At 43.4% G+C, this 15,564-nt stretch overlaps 1 protein-coding gene across 6 annotated transcripts in view; it reads left to right on the top strand.

Moving 5' to 3' along the window:
- The window catches only part of RNF157 (ring finger protein 157), a 107,505-nt gene that overhangs the window by 25,275 nt on the left and 66,666 nt on the right, over positions 1-15,564 (top strand). For all 6 annotated transcript variants that reach the window (XM_060202801.1, XM_060202802.1, XM_060202799.1 and 3 more), the window contains exon 2: positions 3,823-3,941. In XM_060202801.1, coding sequence (XP_060058784.1) covers positions 3,823-3,941 — 119 coding nt within the window. The remainder of the gene's footprint in view (positions 1-3,822; positions 3,942-15,564) is intronic.

Below are 15,564 nucleotides of genomic sequence, written 5' to 3'. Positions count from 1 at the left end.
TCAGGCATGAGAGTCTTTTTGTATAACTGCTATGCTATCTCCCCGCCCAGGAAGCGTGTTTATTTATGCATGGCAAGTTGTGTGCTTTACCTGCTGAGCTACCTGCCAACCTCTTTTCATTACTTATTATTATTATTATTAATGAAAGGTTTTAAAAAATTTTATTTATTATCATTATTTACTAGAAAGAGACTCTAGCCAGAAATCCAGAGGGAAGGAGGTGATAGGAGGGAAAGAGAGTGACACCTGCAGCATTGTTTTACTACTTGCAAAGCTTTCCCATTGCAGGTGAGGACCAGGCCTTGAACCTGGGTCTTTACGTCCTGCAATATGTGCTTAACCAGATGTGCCACGACTCAGTCCTAAGATTTTTTTTCTAATTGTAAAACTAATAAGTGTCCATTGTAAACAAACAAATAAAAGAATACTAGAACACAGCAGGAAACCAACTTTCCACCCTAGGATCCCACACTGGGAGTGCTAGCAGTGGGGGAAGCTTCATGAACAGTGGAGCGGGGCTGTAGTGTCTCTCCTTTTGCATTTGCCCTTCTCTCCCTCTAACTAAAAGAGGAAGGGGGAGGCTGGTGGGGTGGGAGAAGGACCTTAGGAGCAGTATAGTTGTGCAGGCACTGAGTTCCAGCAATAACCATGATGGAAATAAATGAATGACTACATAAACGTAGAATTGTATGTACTTTTCTTTCTAAATTTTAATTTTATTTATTTGCTATTGTTTTTTTCTTTATTGGGGGATTTTATAATTTTTTATTTATTCATTCATTTATTGGATAGAGACAGAAACTGAGAGGGAAGAGGAGATAAGATAGGGAGAGGTAAAGAGAGACATCTTCAGTACTGATTCACCACTCATGAACCTTCCCCCCCGAAGGTAGGAACTGGGGGCTTGAAGCCAGGTCCTGGCATATGGTAACGTATGGGCTCAACCAAGTGCACCAACATGTGGAATCCAATCCAGCAGCTCCAGACACCAAGCCTACCTCTCTCTTTGTTCACAGTTTGGGCAAACTAGTTAAATCTTTAGCTTTTCTTACGTTGTTGAATTTATACTAAACATAATTTCTGATATATAGAAAGCATATTTTATAGGGTCTCACAGTCAGAGACTTAAATTATGTGAGATGATTGCTTCGACTTAGAGCAAGCAAGCACCTCTCTTCTCCATGAATTATGCACTAAGAAAATAGGGTTAGCGAGCCGCAGACATCAATAATTGAGCAGTCAGCTTTCCTAACTGCAGAGTGGCTCTGTGCCCCTCACACATGGCTGCTCTGGGTGTTATTAAAGTTTGATGGGTAGCTTTCAAGAGTACCTCAGTGACTGTTTTGATTTGGGGCTGCTTTGGTTTTTGAACTTTTGCTTTTAAAGTTTTCCTGATTGTTGTCTACTTAAAGAATCACCCCACTTTGTAGTGCAGAATTTTATCTTTTGTCTAACTAGTATGTCTAGATTAAAGTTCATGTGTAGAAAATATGAAAATGAGTATTTTTCTGTTAGAATTCTCTCTTTCTTCTTGTTATTACCAGGTTTATTGCTGAGGTTTGCTGCCTGCACTACAAATATAGCACTTGTGATGGTCATTTCTCTCTCTCTCTCTATTTTGTTTTGATAGGACAGAGAGAAATTGAGAGGGGCAGGATAGAGAGGAAGATAGATACCTGCAGACCTGCTTCCTCCCCTGCAGGTAGGGAGCAGGGGCTTGAGACAGGTCCTTGCAAGTGGTAATGTTAAGTGCATTTAACTGGTTGTACCACTATGTGCCACCTCCCAACCCCCAAATTTTCTTTCCTTCCTCCCTTCCTTCCTTCCTTCCTCCCTTCCTTCCTTCCTTCCTTCCTTCCTTCCTTCCTTCCTTCTTTCCTTCCTTCCTTCCTGGCTCTTTCACAGACTAAGTGTGCTGAGCTTGTTTTTTCAGAGTTCAGTGCAGACTTTAAACAAACACTAAAACTGATTTAGGGAGTGTATCCTACCAGCGGAACAAAAGAATTAGTCTCTTGCCACTTCATAAATTCATTGTATTCACCTGAGAATAGAGGTAGGTATCTGAGAGCATTGATAAGGTATGATATGGTATGGGCTGCTTTGGACAGGTTTAGTTTTGAACAAGTTACCTTCAGAGGAGATTAGATTATGGAAATTTCAGGGGTGGTAGTGGTAGTGTACTGGGTTAAGTGCAATAGTACAAAGGCAAGGACTGGCACAAGGATCTTGGTTTGAGCCCCCAGCTCCTCACCTACGGGGGGGGGGGGGGAGGAGGGTGGTGGGTGTCACTCCACAAGTGGTGAAGCAGGTCTGCAGGTGTCTATCTATCTCTCCTCCTCTCTGTCGTCCCCTTTTCTCTCAGTTTCTCTCTGTCCATATTGTAAAGGAAAAAAATGGGAAAAATTGTTGCCAGGAGCAGTGGATTCATAGTTCTGGCACTAAGCCCCAGTGATAACCCTGGATCCAGAAAGAAAAGGAAAGAAAGAAAGAAGGAAAGAAAGAAAGAAAGAAAGAAAGAAAGAGAAAGAAAGAAAAAGAAGAAGGAAGAAAGAAAGAAGGGAGGGAAGGAGGGAGGGAGGAAGGAAGGAAGGAAGAAAGAAAGAAAGAAAGAAAGAAAGGAGGAAGGGAGGAAGGAAGGAAGGAAGGAAGGAAGAAAGAAAGAAAGAAAGAAAGAAAGGAGGAAGGGAAGAAAGAAAGAAGAAATTTGAGGGGTTAACAGTGTCACGTGGGTAGTGTTGTGTCTGCTTTGCCGTGAGTGTGACCCAGGTTTGAACCTGGTCCCCACTGTGTCAGAAGAAGCTTCAGTGCTGTGGTATCTTTCTCTTTATGCGTCTCTATTTCTGTCTGGAAAACAAATCAGCCCATATATGGCCCAGGAGGTGGCCCAGTGGATAAAGTGTTGTACCCTAAAGCCGTAGATCCTGAGTTCAATTCCATCCCTAGGAATGCATGATGCTGTTTCTTTTCCCCCTCCCTTTTTCTCATAAATAAATAAGTAAATAAATAACTTTTAAAAAATTAGCCTGGAATGGTGAAACCCTGACATGCCCCCCCTAAAAAAAAGGAAAGAAATTTAGGTAAAAACACATTCATTCAATCATCAAAGTCTAATTCCTTAGTGACTTTTCAAAGCCATCACATCCTGGCTCAGGGCCCCGGGTCTGTTTGGATGAGGCAGATGGGGATTCTGACCCCTGACTGCTGATTGCATCTAGCTATGATAGTGGTGAAAAAACCCCAGCCTCCTGACCGGTCGAAAGACTGTGACTGATGTCCCTCAGCCTTAGCCACTAGCTCTGCTACTAAACCCGAGACCAGCCAAGTGTGTTATCCACGTGTGTGCTTGCACATGATATATGCATGAGTGTGTGAGTTCTTCTCTCACAACACTGAGCTGTGGACCCATTGAACTCTGTAGTCTGTGTGCTTATTGGTAAGTAAAGCCAGGAACAGCTGTTTTATTTAACTTGCTACTTCTCTGTGTGGCACGCTCATATTTTGAAGTAAATATGAAAAATGAAGAGCGTTCCGTGGAGAGGGTTCTAGAGGTATACACATGATAGCGGCTGGGTGCTGAGGTTTCTGTGTCTGGGTGTAAGCAGCCGTATGAAAATCTAGGCAAAGAAACGCATGTGTGTTTGCTCTTGATTACTAGTTTCCAACCAGGAGTCCTGAATACCTGGAGGCCTGCTTCAAGTTTAAAGGGATTTAATATATGTACCTACATACATATGTCTGTTCATTAATGTGCACTGACTAGGCCTTCAGTCCTGGTTTAGCTTGACCAATTTCTGTGTGCTTTTTCTGTCTCCCACTCTCCAGGAAGTTATTTTGCCAACCACTTCATCATGGGAGGAGAGAAGTTTGACTCAACTCACCCTGAAGGTTACTTGTTTGGGGAGAACAGTGACCTGAACTTTCTGGGGAACAGACCAGTGGCGGTAAGCTTGTAATCAATCCATTTACTTCCACATAGGGATGAAGTGGCCTGTTTGTAGATTGCTCTGAGTTGAGAGGGCTCCTGGGACCCAGGTCGAGCCTCTTTAGGGGAGCAGGTTCTCCGGCACTGGAGGCTGCCCTGTGGAAAGGCTCCCGATATCAGCTTGAAAATGAAAACAGCTTGCAAAATTAAGTTCCCTAAGGGCACTCACTGAAACACCACCTCTGCCTACATGCCACCTCCTAGACAGCCCTTCCCAACTCTGCCCACTGGCCCCTCCCTGGATTGATTTCTTCTGTAAGTTTTAGTTGGGTAGCTGATCTGGAAGATTAAGGAAGGTTAATTTGATGATGACTTTTTGTTTTGAGCTTTAATTTGTAATCAGTTTTTGTTGTTGTTGCTTTTGTCTAGTGTGATCCCTCTTCTAATTATTACCCTGGCAGACTTTGGATTTTGTCATTGCTACCATAACAACTGGAATAGAAAGATGTATATTTGTTTTCTGATAGATCCAGGAAAGATTTTTTTCTAACTCACTAGATTTGGGTCATACTTGGGAAGTGGCCTTTTTTCCCCCAACCCCTTACAAGTACTTGCTTTTTGAATTTCTTCTTTCCTTTTCTTTCTTTCTTTTTTCTTTTTTCTTTTTTTTTTGGTGCTGGGGCCTCATCTGTACATGATTCTACTGCTCCGAGGGTGTTTGTGTGTGTTTCCATTGTTTTTATTTCAGCTCTAGCTAGAGAGAAAGACAGTGAGACACCATAATACTATTCCACCATCTGTGGATCTTCTCTCAGTGCTGTGGTGCCAAGACTTGAACCTCGGATTTCATACATGCTAAGCATGTGCCCTAGTAGGTGAGCTATTTCCTGGTCCTTTTTTTGCCCCTTTCCTCTGGTGTCAGAATAGTATACATATGTACTAATTTTTATTAAATGTTGGTTTAAAAGGGTGCAAAATAGATTGTATTTCTTTTTACCTTTTTAAGCCATAAGATGATTTTAAAATAAGTAAATTGTCCCTTTGGCTCATTGAATTGATGTTAGAAGACTAACTTTTCCAGAGTTTAATTACCGTGTTTATACATGTCTGTGAATGACTAAGCACTTCCTGAAGCAGCCTTGACCTTAAAGTTGAGTATTCTTCCCAAATGCCCACATTGGACATTTTTTGCTCTTTTTTTGTAACCATTAAATATGCTTAATGTTGTACACAGCAGATGTTTTCAAAAGACATGATAAATTCATATTTAATGAGCAAATCAGGGACAGAGAGCACATCATAGTGGTTTATGCAACAGACTGTCATGATTGAGTCTCCAAGGTCCCAGGTCCATTCCCCAGCACCATCACAAACCCAAGCTACACAGTATTTTGGCTAATAATAATAAGGGACCAGGTGGTGACACACCCAGTAGAGCGTACATATTACCATGTACAAGGACCTGGGTTCAAGTCCCCTACTCCCTACATGCAGGGTAGGGAGCTTTGTGAGTGGTGAAGCAGAACAGCAGGTGTCTCTCTTCCTCTTTCCCTCTCTATCTCCTCCTCCTTCCCTCTCAATTTCTCTCTGTCCTATCAAAAAAAAAGCCCTCCAGGAGCAGTGGATTCATTGTGCAGGCACCAAGCCCCAGTGATAACCCTGGTGGCAATAAAAAGAAGGAAGAAGAGAGGGAATTAAAAAAAAAAAAGAAAAGAAATCAGAACAGCTTCAAACAAGTATCAGTAGATAGAGACATGGCGTGTCGAATAAAGGCAGCATATTTCCGTCTTAATTCTTCAGATGTCATTGAATAGGAACATCAGCTAGTACCCACCGATTATTCAGTGTTAGACAGGCCTGCTTTTTCTAGGTCCCTCATATGTGTCAGCTCCCTTTTGTCTTTATACTTCGAGAACAAGGGCCTCAGGTGAGGACCACAAAGCATGGGAAACTTTTAAGACATTTTGAGATATAATTCACATATTCCACAGTCCACTCACTTAAAGTGCACACGTCACTGTTGTTATATACTCAGAGAGTTTTACAGTTATAACCACAATTGGTCTTAGAACATTATTATCACTCCAAAAATAAACCCATCAAAAGTTACTGTCCACACTCTGCTTCCTCATACTCTCCAGCTCTCACACCCAATCCCTGGTTAGCTCTCTGTCTCTGGGAATTTTTCTGCTTCATGTAAATAGAATCATACAATGTTTTGTGGTTTTTTGTTTTTTGTTGGTTTTTTTTTTTTTTTTTTTTTTTTTTGCCTCCAGGGTTATTACTGGGGCTCAGTACCTGCACACAAATCCACTGCTCCTGGAGACTTTGTTTTTCCTTTTTTTGCGCTTGTTGTTTTATTGTTGTTGTGGTTGTTGTTGATGTCGTTGTTGTTGGGTAGGACAGAGAGAAACGGAGAGAGGAGGGGAAGACAGAAAGGAGAGTGAAAGATAGTCAACTGTAGACCTGCTTCACCACCTGTGAAATGACTCCCTAGCAGGTGGGGAGGCAGGGGCTCGAACCAGGATCCTTACTCTGGTCCTTGCGCTTCATGCCATATGACAATGTGTGTTCTTTTAAGACTTTGCTTCCCCCACCCACCAGGGTTATCAGTGGGGCAAGCTCTCACCTGAACAGCTCCACCACCAGTGACTGGTTTTTTTTTTTTTTTCTTTTTTGGCTAGAGGGTGAAAGAGAGGGAGAGAAAAGTAGAGAGACAGAGAGAAGGAAAGTGGTAGCACTTGTGAAGCTTTCCCCCTACAAGTGCTCCCATGTGGTTGCCCAGGGCTTGAACACAAGTCCTTGCATATTGTGAGTGATGAGTGTGCTCTCCTGGATGAGCCACCTGTCAGCCCTTCTTTTAAAAAGTTTCAAAGTTCATGCACGTTATAACATGTAGCTGTATATTATTATTATTTTTTACCCTTTCATTCTTTTGAGGGAGACCCATAAAATTTAAACAAAGTTACAAAGTCAGTGAATAGTTGAATTAGGATCTGTTTGGTGTTTTTGGTGGTACCAGGAATCAAGCCCAGGGGCTTGTACTCTACCACTAAGCTCATCTTCAGCCCTGAATCTTCTTCTTCTAGCGTGTGCCCTTCTTCCGTAGCCAGTTAATGGCTTTGAAAGTGACTGGGATCCATGTGGATTCAGTCGGCTAGGAAGGATCGTCAGTTTCCCCAATGAATGGGTCCTCACGGGATGCCCCCCCTGAATGAGGTTTTAGACCAGCAGTTGAGCTGCAGAGCCTGAGCTGTCAGCCATTTCTGTTAGTCAGGCTAGCTGTGTGCAGAGTCTCTGCCCACATCCTGCCTCTGAGTCTGTTTGAGTAGATCACCATCAAGCGCAATTTGTGAGATACACAGTGATACCTAAAAGTAGCTAAAAGTAGACCTAGTAGCAGTGGCATGTTCTTTGGACTACCTCTTGAGAGTTCTCATTGGGTGTGTAATTCCATCCACCTCACTGACTTCTGGGTCTTGCCCTTACTGCACACCATGCCTGTTTATGGGAAGGCCCAGTGCTTGAAGACTGACCTGTAGCTTGAATTCTGAAGAACTGACTTCTACTCTCTAGTATCTCCTGATATAAGTGAGCATCAGGTTGCAAAGGGAAGAGAATAGCCTTTTAAAAGCTACCTGGCAGCTTGAAGCAAGAGCAAGCAGCTCCTCTTTCCAGAGAGAATGGAGCTTGGGAGGAGGGGAAATATGTTAAAAGAAATTGTTGTCTAAAATAAAAATACCAGTGGTCCAGGAAGTGGCACAATGGATAAAGCATTGGACTTTCAGGCATAAGGTCCTGAGTTTAATCCCCGACAGCACATGGACCAGAGGGATGTCTGGTTCTTTCTCTCTCTCCTCCTTTCTTTCTCATGAATAGATAAATAAAATCTTCACAAAATTAAAGTAAAATAAAAATGCCACAGGCCTCCTGATGCCTGGGACTATTGTTTTCCCTGTCACTTCTCAGTGATCATACTAAAAAAAGTATCATTTGACTGCATTATCAGTCCAGCTGTCGCTTTTACTAGAGTCCCACTAATCTGCCACACAGGATAATCCATTAAGGCCAAGTTTACTGTCAGATCACCGGGGTCAGATTTAAAGAACTGGAGTATGTGTACATGTAAGATAGTGGAGAAGAGTTTGGTTGGGTTGGAGTCAGATTTTCTAGTCTTATTTACATCTTACTATTAAGTTCTCTGTAATCTTGACAGATCTATCCCCCAGCCTCTCGAACTACTCACTTATAAATGGGCATCATTTTCTGACTTTATAGGAATATAGCAAATGAAAAACGCCTTGGGATTGCTGGGTGAAAAGAAGCATGGGGTGGGAAGGGCTCAGCACCACCGCAAAGAGCTTGCAGTCTAGCGGGGAAGCAGCCTGCTCTGACTCCGCTGAGTTGTGGTCAGTCTTGCGAGAGGGACAGGGCCTGAGCACTCCAGTAGTACAGGGAAATGGGATCCTCCTCCAGGGCACAGGCTCTTGAGACAGGTCTCCCTGCTCCTCTAGGGACAAGCAGGTTCCCCAGGCAGGAAGGTCAGTAAAGGCAGAATGAGCAAGCAGTGCCAGGAAGCACAAAGGTGCTGAAGTGCATCTTGGCTTCCCAGGACAGGGAGCAATCTGTAAGGCCTGAGCCATGAGGGATGCAGGTGGGAGATGAGGTCGGGACAGCCAGCTGGGTCCAGGTTTGAAGGACTGGAAATACTATGCTAAGAAGTTTCTGCTGTTCTTTCTATGACAATAGAGAAGGCCTTGGGGGGCAGGGCCGGTGGCACACGCAGGTAAGCGCACACAGTATGAAGTGTAAGGACCTGCAGCACAAGGATTCCGTTCAAGTCCCTGGCTCCCCACCTGCAGGATGGTTGCTTCATAAGTAGTGGAGCAGGTCTGTAGGTGTCTGTCTTTCTCTCCCTCTCTATCTCCTCCTCCCCTCTCAATTTCTCTCTGTCCTATCCAATAAAAGAGAAAGAAAGAGAGAAAGGAAGGAAGGAAGGAAGGAAGGAAGGAAGGAAGGAAGGAAGGAAGGAAGGAAGGAAGATGGTCACCAGGAGCAGTGGATCGTAGTGCTGGCACCGAGCTCCAGCAATAACTCTGGAGGCAGAGAGAGAGAGAAGAGAAGAGAAGAGAAGAGAAGAGAAGAGAAGAGAAGAGAAGAGAAAGGGGGGGGGAGAGAGAGGAGTGAGAGAGAGAAGAGAGAGAGAAGGCCTTGGTCATGAGTGGCTTTGCCTACTGACTAGTTTTGTGGTGGTGGCCAAGGCTCATCATTGAGTCTCAGTTTCCCTATGTATAAAAATTCCAATCATTTAGTGCTTGCTGAGGTCTCTCCCCTGTGTGATTTCATTGCTCCTGGCCTATATATGCTCAGACAGAAAGACAGAGGGAATAAGAAAGATAGGAGAGAGAAAGATACCACAGCACCATTCCAGCATCATGAAGCTTCCCCTTGTGCCATGTGTGGTGCCTCCCTGTGGTACCAGGGCCTTGAACTCAAGTCCTTGTCCATGATAAAGCGTGCACTCCATTAAAGTATATTTTAAAATTTTAAAAAGGCAACTATTATGATAGGAACATTAATTCTTTAATTCAACTCACAGTGTAGAATAGAAACCAGAAAGGCAGGAGATGGGAAATTAGGAAGGTGCTCATTTTAGGTAAGAGAAAAGGCACAGGGGTGTGTGCCTGTGGGGATCACAGTCCTTGCATGACATCCTGGGTTTAGACCTTGACATCACAGAAAAAGACAGACAACAACTGACAACTAGAGCATCATGAATAATTGGTACTCTGGCCTCTCCTTCTCCATCTCCTCCTCCTGCTCTTCCTCCTCCTCCTCTTTCTTTTCCCCCTCCCCCACCTCCTCCCTTTGACGCTAGGGTTATTGCTGGGATTCAGTGCCTGCAAAATGAATTCAGTACTCCAGGTGGCTGTTTTTTCTTTATTTCTTATTTGATAAGACAAAGAGAAATTGAGAGGGGAGAGCAGATGGCGAGGAAAAGAGAAAGAGAGACACCCGCAGCACTGCTTCACCGCTCACAAAGCTTTCCCTACATGCGAGGATCAGAGGCTTGAACCTGCATACGATTAGCTTGTGTGCTTGACTGGGTGCGCCACCACCTGGCCCTTCTGGTGTCTCTCAACTAAAACAAAACTAGCAAACAAAAAACCTTTTAAAGAAAGAAGTTAGTTATAGGTGCCTGATACAGGATCGCAGCATTAGAAGTAAAAATGGTGCAGACTCCAGAATTGTAGGCTGTGCAAGCTGAGGAAAATGAAGTTGCTGTAACAGAGGCTGAGGAGCCATCTCCGTGTGAGAATTGCCATTTAAAAACTGGATTCCTGGCAACAAAATGGCTCAGTTGGAACCTGTGCTGCTTTATCATGTGCGCGAGCAAGGGGGAGGAGGACATGGGTGCTGTGCTTTCTCTCCCTTTCTGTTTCTTTAGCTGTACCAGAAAAGTCAGCCAAGGGCCGGGGTAGATAGCACAATGATTATGCAAAGAGATTCTCATGCGTGAGGCTCCAAAGTCCCAGGTTCAATCCCCTGCACCGCCATAAGCCAGAGCTGAGCAGTGCTCTGGTAAAAAAAATAAATAAATAAAAAATAAAAGTCAGCCCAGAGCAGAAAAACCCCAGACATCACCATTTTTTAAAAAAATAAAATAAAATAAAAACTGGATGCTGTGTGAGCATCTCTTCTTCAAACCTGTTTGTGCCCTGGCCCCAGTATACCTGGCAAGTGTAGACTTATTCCTCCCAGGCTGCCATCACAAATTGCCACAGACCAGGTGACTTACACAGCCGATTCCCATCTCTCACAGTTGTGGAGTCTGGAAATTCAAGATCAGGGTGCTGGCAGACACCGTTCCAGGTGGGCTCTCTTCCTAGCTCAAAAACACTGCCTTCACATGATGGGAAGATATATGTGTGTGTGTCTTCTGATGAATCCATTAATGCCATCTTGAAGGACTACCGTTTATAATCTCATCTGGTCCTGTTTACCTCCTCATAGCCCCATTTCCAAACCCCCTCTTCTTTAGGAGGTAGGGCTTCAGGTTATCCATTGGGGACTGGGCTGCAAATGAGTCCATAACACAGCCCTAAAGTTCATGGGCTTCTGTGTGAGTGTGTTTTATGTTTTTTTTTTTTTTTCTTTTTGCAATACTATCTTTTCTCCTTCCTTTGTAATTGTACTAAAACCATTTTGGACATTCAGCTTGGTGATGTGTTACATTTTTACTGTACTTCTCTGAATCTCTATGTAAAGGAAAAACAGAATCCTGTGTATCTCCTCTGCTCTCAATTCTGTGCTACGACCCTTTGCACACCAGTGAAAGTCAGATTTCCCACACATCAGGCAGAGATCGCTATATAAATAATAGTGTGTCTGCACTGTGAACTGACATTCAGCCACAAATAAAGTAGATACGTGTCTACAGAGATGAAAATATGTCCATGACCACATTCTTTTCTGAAAAAAGCAAGTTGCCTTATGTAATGTGGAGTCTGATTTCCTTTCTGATAAAAATAACAGTGTAGGGGAGCCAGGAGAGCATTTACTCAGCAGAGTGCACCTTAGCATGTAGGAAGCTCTGGATTTGAGCCCCAGTGCCACGTGGGAACACCACAGCAGTGGGGGAAGCTCCACACATGGTGCCTCCATGCTGAGGTGTCTCTCCTCCTCTCTGATTCTGAAATAGAGGGGAGGGGGTGTTGGCCTGGGAGCCATAGGATCATGGAGGCCCCAGTGTGTGTTTCTGTATTTGAATGTGGAGCTGCATACATAAGAGAACAGTGCATTTTAACCCGTTTCCGTGGTAACTTGGGTGCCATCAACGAGAGGAGGGGTTTCTTAATCCTTATTATTCTGCATTTTATGAATTCCTCCAAATAAACATGTCTTCAGTTTAAAATTATTTTAATTTTTTTTTATTAGAAAGGGAACTGCTGCTAAGCAGAGGAAGGAAATAGGTCTTGGAGAATATATAGAAGTAGGGAAATTAAGGAAGTTAATAAAATTGTGTGTGTGTGTGTGTGTGTGTGTGTGTGTTAAGTGAACTACAGGAAGGGAGTGGCCTGCTGAGCAGGGTTGGGATAGGTACTAAGAATTGTGTGAGGCTTGTGGAGAGTAACAGAAAGTGAGTCAGGCGGCCTCACTATCTTGGTGTTCATATGCACTGATCACTTTTAGAAACATTAGATTTGATCAGAGCAGATAGCGTGATGATTATACAAAAAGACTCTCATACCTGAGGCCCTGAGATCTCAGGTTCAGTCCCCTGATCACCATAAGCCAGAGCTGAGCAGTGCTCTGATGTGTGTGTGTGTGTGTGTGTGTGTGTATATACATAAAATAAAATTTAAGAAATAATTAGATTCATGTGCATGTGACTGCTTTCAACATCCCAGGAGTCAAAGAAAATCAGGGCTACAAAACAGCTAAACTAGGAAATAAATATTCATACTTTAAGGGTCTTGTAGACTGTTGCACTTAATGTTTTTAACAACAGCATTTTTTTTTCCTCCAGGATTATTGCTGCTGGGGCTCTATGCTTGCACTGTTCTATTACTTCCAGTGGACTTTCTCTCTCTCTCTCTCTCTCTAAGATAGAGGGTGAAAGACAGTGAGAGAGGGTTGGTGAAAAAGAGAGAGGGAGAAGGAGAGGGACAGGGAGAGGGTGAGGAAGGGGAAGAGAGGAAGAAAGAAGAAGAAGAAGAAGAAGAAGAAGAAGAAGAAGAAGAAGAAGAAGAAGAAGAAGAAGAAGAAGAAGAAGAAGAAGAAGAAGAAGAAGAAGAAGAAGAAGAGGCAACACAGCACAGCTCCACCACTTGTGAAGCTGCCATGTGCCAGCCAGGTCCTTGCACATGGTACGGTGTGCACTCTCCCAGGTGTGCCATCTCCCAGCTTCCAACAAAAGCACTCTTAGAGTACATCTCCCTGTTCTAGGCTTTACCCAGAAGTGGCGGCTCTTCTCAGTTCAGTAAGTTCAACCTTGACTTTTTTTTGTCAGTTGTGATGAGACGCAGATTACTACTTCAGTGTGCATTCAGTGGTGTTAAGTACCTTCACATCGTTTTGCACTCACTCTCCAGACGCTTCCTCTCGCAGAGCCGTCTGGCCACAATGAAAAGTGCGTGAGGACACACACCAGGATGTAGTTCCTTTTCCTGTAGTGCTAGGGTCACGCGTGCATGAGCTTGCCGCTCTTTTTCTGTTCTTTTCTAAAATTTCAGTTGAGAGAGTGAGAGAGATAAGAAAGAGAGAGAGGTTGGTGTATTGCAGTAAAGTAAAAGATCCTAGGGGTGGTGGGGAGGGTTCAGGTCCTGGAACAGGACGGCAGAGCAGGACCGAGTGGGGGTTGAATTGTTATGTGAAAAACTGGGAAATGTCATGCGTGTACAGACTACTATGTTTTACTGCTGATGGTAAACCATTAATCCCCCAATAAAGAAATTTTTTAAAAAGAAGAAGAAAGGAAGAGTGAGAGACACCAGTGCACTGGCCCACCTCACATCCACTGTGCTCCTCCCACTTGCTGCTGGGACTCAAACCCAGAGTTTTGGACTTGGGAAGGTGCACATTCTACCAGGTGAACTATCCCCTGGTCCAGAATTCTCCTCCGTTTGAAGACTGAATAGCACGTCCATTTTATGGATGGGCCTCATTTTGATAATCCTTTCATCCATAGGTGGACACTGTGGGCTACACGTGCTATGAATGAAGCTGCTGAGGACATGGATGTGATGTTCCTTTTTTTTTTTTTTTTTTTTGCCTCCAGGGTTATCACTGGAGCTTGGTGCCTGCACTACTGCACTATAAATCCACTGTTCTATCTCCCCCCTCCCATTGTTGTTGTTGTTGGATAGGAGAGAGAGAAATTGAAAGAGGAGGGGAAGACAGAGAGGGGGAGAGAAAGATACACATCTGCCAACCTACTTCATTGCTCCTGCTGGTAGGGAGCCCGGGTTTGAACTGGGATTCTTGAGCTGGTCCTTGCGCTTCACACTATGTGTGATTAACCCATTGTGCTACTACTGTCCTATACCCCCCCACCCCCTGTGAAGTTCTTTTTCCCAGGCTTCCATGCACACCACTATTCAGTATTAGGCTAGGGAAGAGATGCCGGTTCCAGAAAAATCAAGTCAGGGGGTCAGGTGGTGGCAAACCAGGTTAACAGCACTTAACACTAAGTGTAAGGACCTGAGTTCAAGCCCCAATCCCTACCTGCAAGGGAAACGCTTCATGAGTGGTGAAGCAGGTCTGCAAGTGTTTCTCTCTCTCTTTCTCTCTTCTCCTCTCCATCTCCCCGTCCCTTCTTAATTTCTCTCTGTCCTGTCAAATAAAAATAAAAAGAAACAAAGGGAGCAATTAGCTGCCTGGAGCGAGGGATTTGTAGTGCAGGCACCAAGCCCCAGTGACAACCCTGGTGGCAAAAGAAATAAGGAAATAAAGAAAAATAAAGAAAACCAAGTCAGTAAATTTTATTTTTAAAATTTAATTTGTTCTTATATTCTTACCAAAAGGTATTCTGTTTATGTAATTTTTTTATTTATAATAAATGAAGAATTATTTTAAATGCCTTCCTCTAGGGAAAATTGCTTCCTGCTACTTAGTGGGTAAATACTAAATAGGTGAACACAGATTATTTTGCATGTAATGATGATATCACAGTCATATTTCCAAATATTGAGAGAGTATAAGCAAATTATAGACTTTGCTCATGAATTAGTTGCAGTTACCTCTTGGTATCAGAAATAAGATGAAGAGCAGACACGAAGGTAGATGGTATAAGGGTCATGCAAAGAGATCTTATACCTGAGACTCCAAAGTCCCAGGTTCAATCTGCTACACCACCATAAGCCAGAGCTGAGCAGTGCTCTGGTAAAAAGAAAGAAAGAAAGAAAGAAAGAAAGAAAGAAAGAAAGAAAGAAAGAAAGAAAGAAAGAAAGAGAGAGAGAGAGAGAGAGGGAGGGAGGGAGGGAGGGAGGGAGGGAGGGAGGGAGGAAGGAAGGAAGGAAGAAAGAAAGAAAGAAGGAAAGAAAGAAAAAGACAAAATAAAAAAAAAAGGAAGGAAGGAAGCAGACATTTTAAAATGAAAAACAGTACAGATTTTCTGGGAAAGCTAGCTGGGTGAAGGGGTTTACGAGGGGGATTTTTTTTTTTTTTTTTTTTTAGAATTCAATCAGTTTATTAATTTAAAACTTTTTTTTTTTTAACCTCAGTTCCGTTGTCTTGAGCCCATAAAGACATGTGGGCTTTATTTATTTTTCCTGGGTGTTTTGTTTTTTTTTTAAATAATTTATTTCTTTATTGGGGAATTAATGCTTTACATTCAACAGTAAATACAATAGTTTGTACATGCATAACATTCCCCAGATTCCCATTTAACAATACAACCCACGAGGGGGATTTTTATGTAACTCCTTTTCTAGAAATTTTCCAACCTTGATTTCTATAGTGGTTGATCATTGAGTGGACAGGGTGTCATTGGTGGGAGCCTGGGAGCCACACCACCTCAGGCAGCTTTACTTCACACCCAGTGACTAACAAGAGGACAGATCACTGGATGGGGCTGTTCCTGCCACCTGCCATGACCCTACCATTGCTTCCGCCTCCTCCTTCAGCTCCTCCTCCTCCTC

Source organism: Erinaceus europaeus, chromosome 12 (assembly GCF_950295315.1).
Source record: "Erinaceus europaeus chromosome 12, mEriEur2.1, whole genome shotgun sequence".
Lineage (NCBI taxonomy): Eukaryota > Metazoa > Chordata > Mammalia > Eulipotyphla > Erinaceidae > Erinaceus > Erinaceus europaeus.
This window is presented reverse-complemented; position numbering and strand designations above follow the sequence as displayed.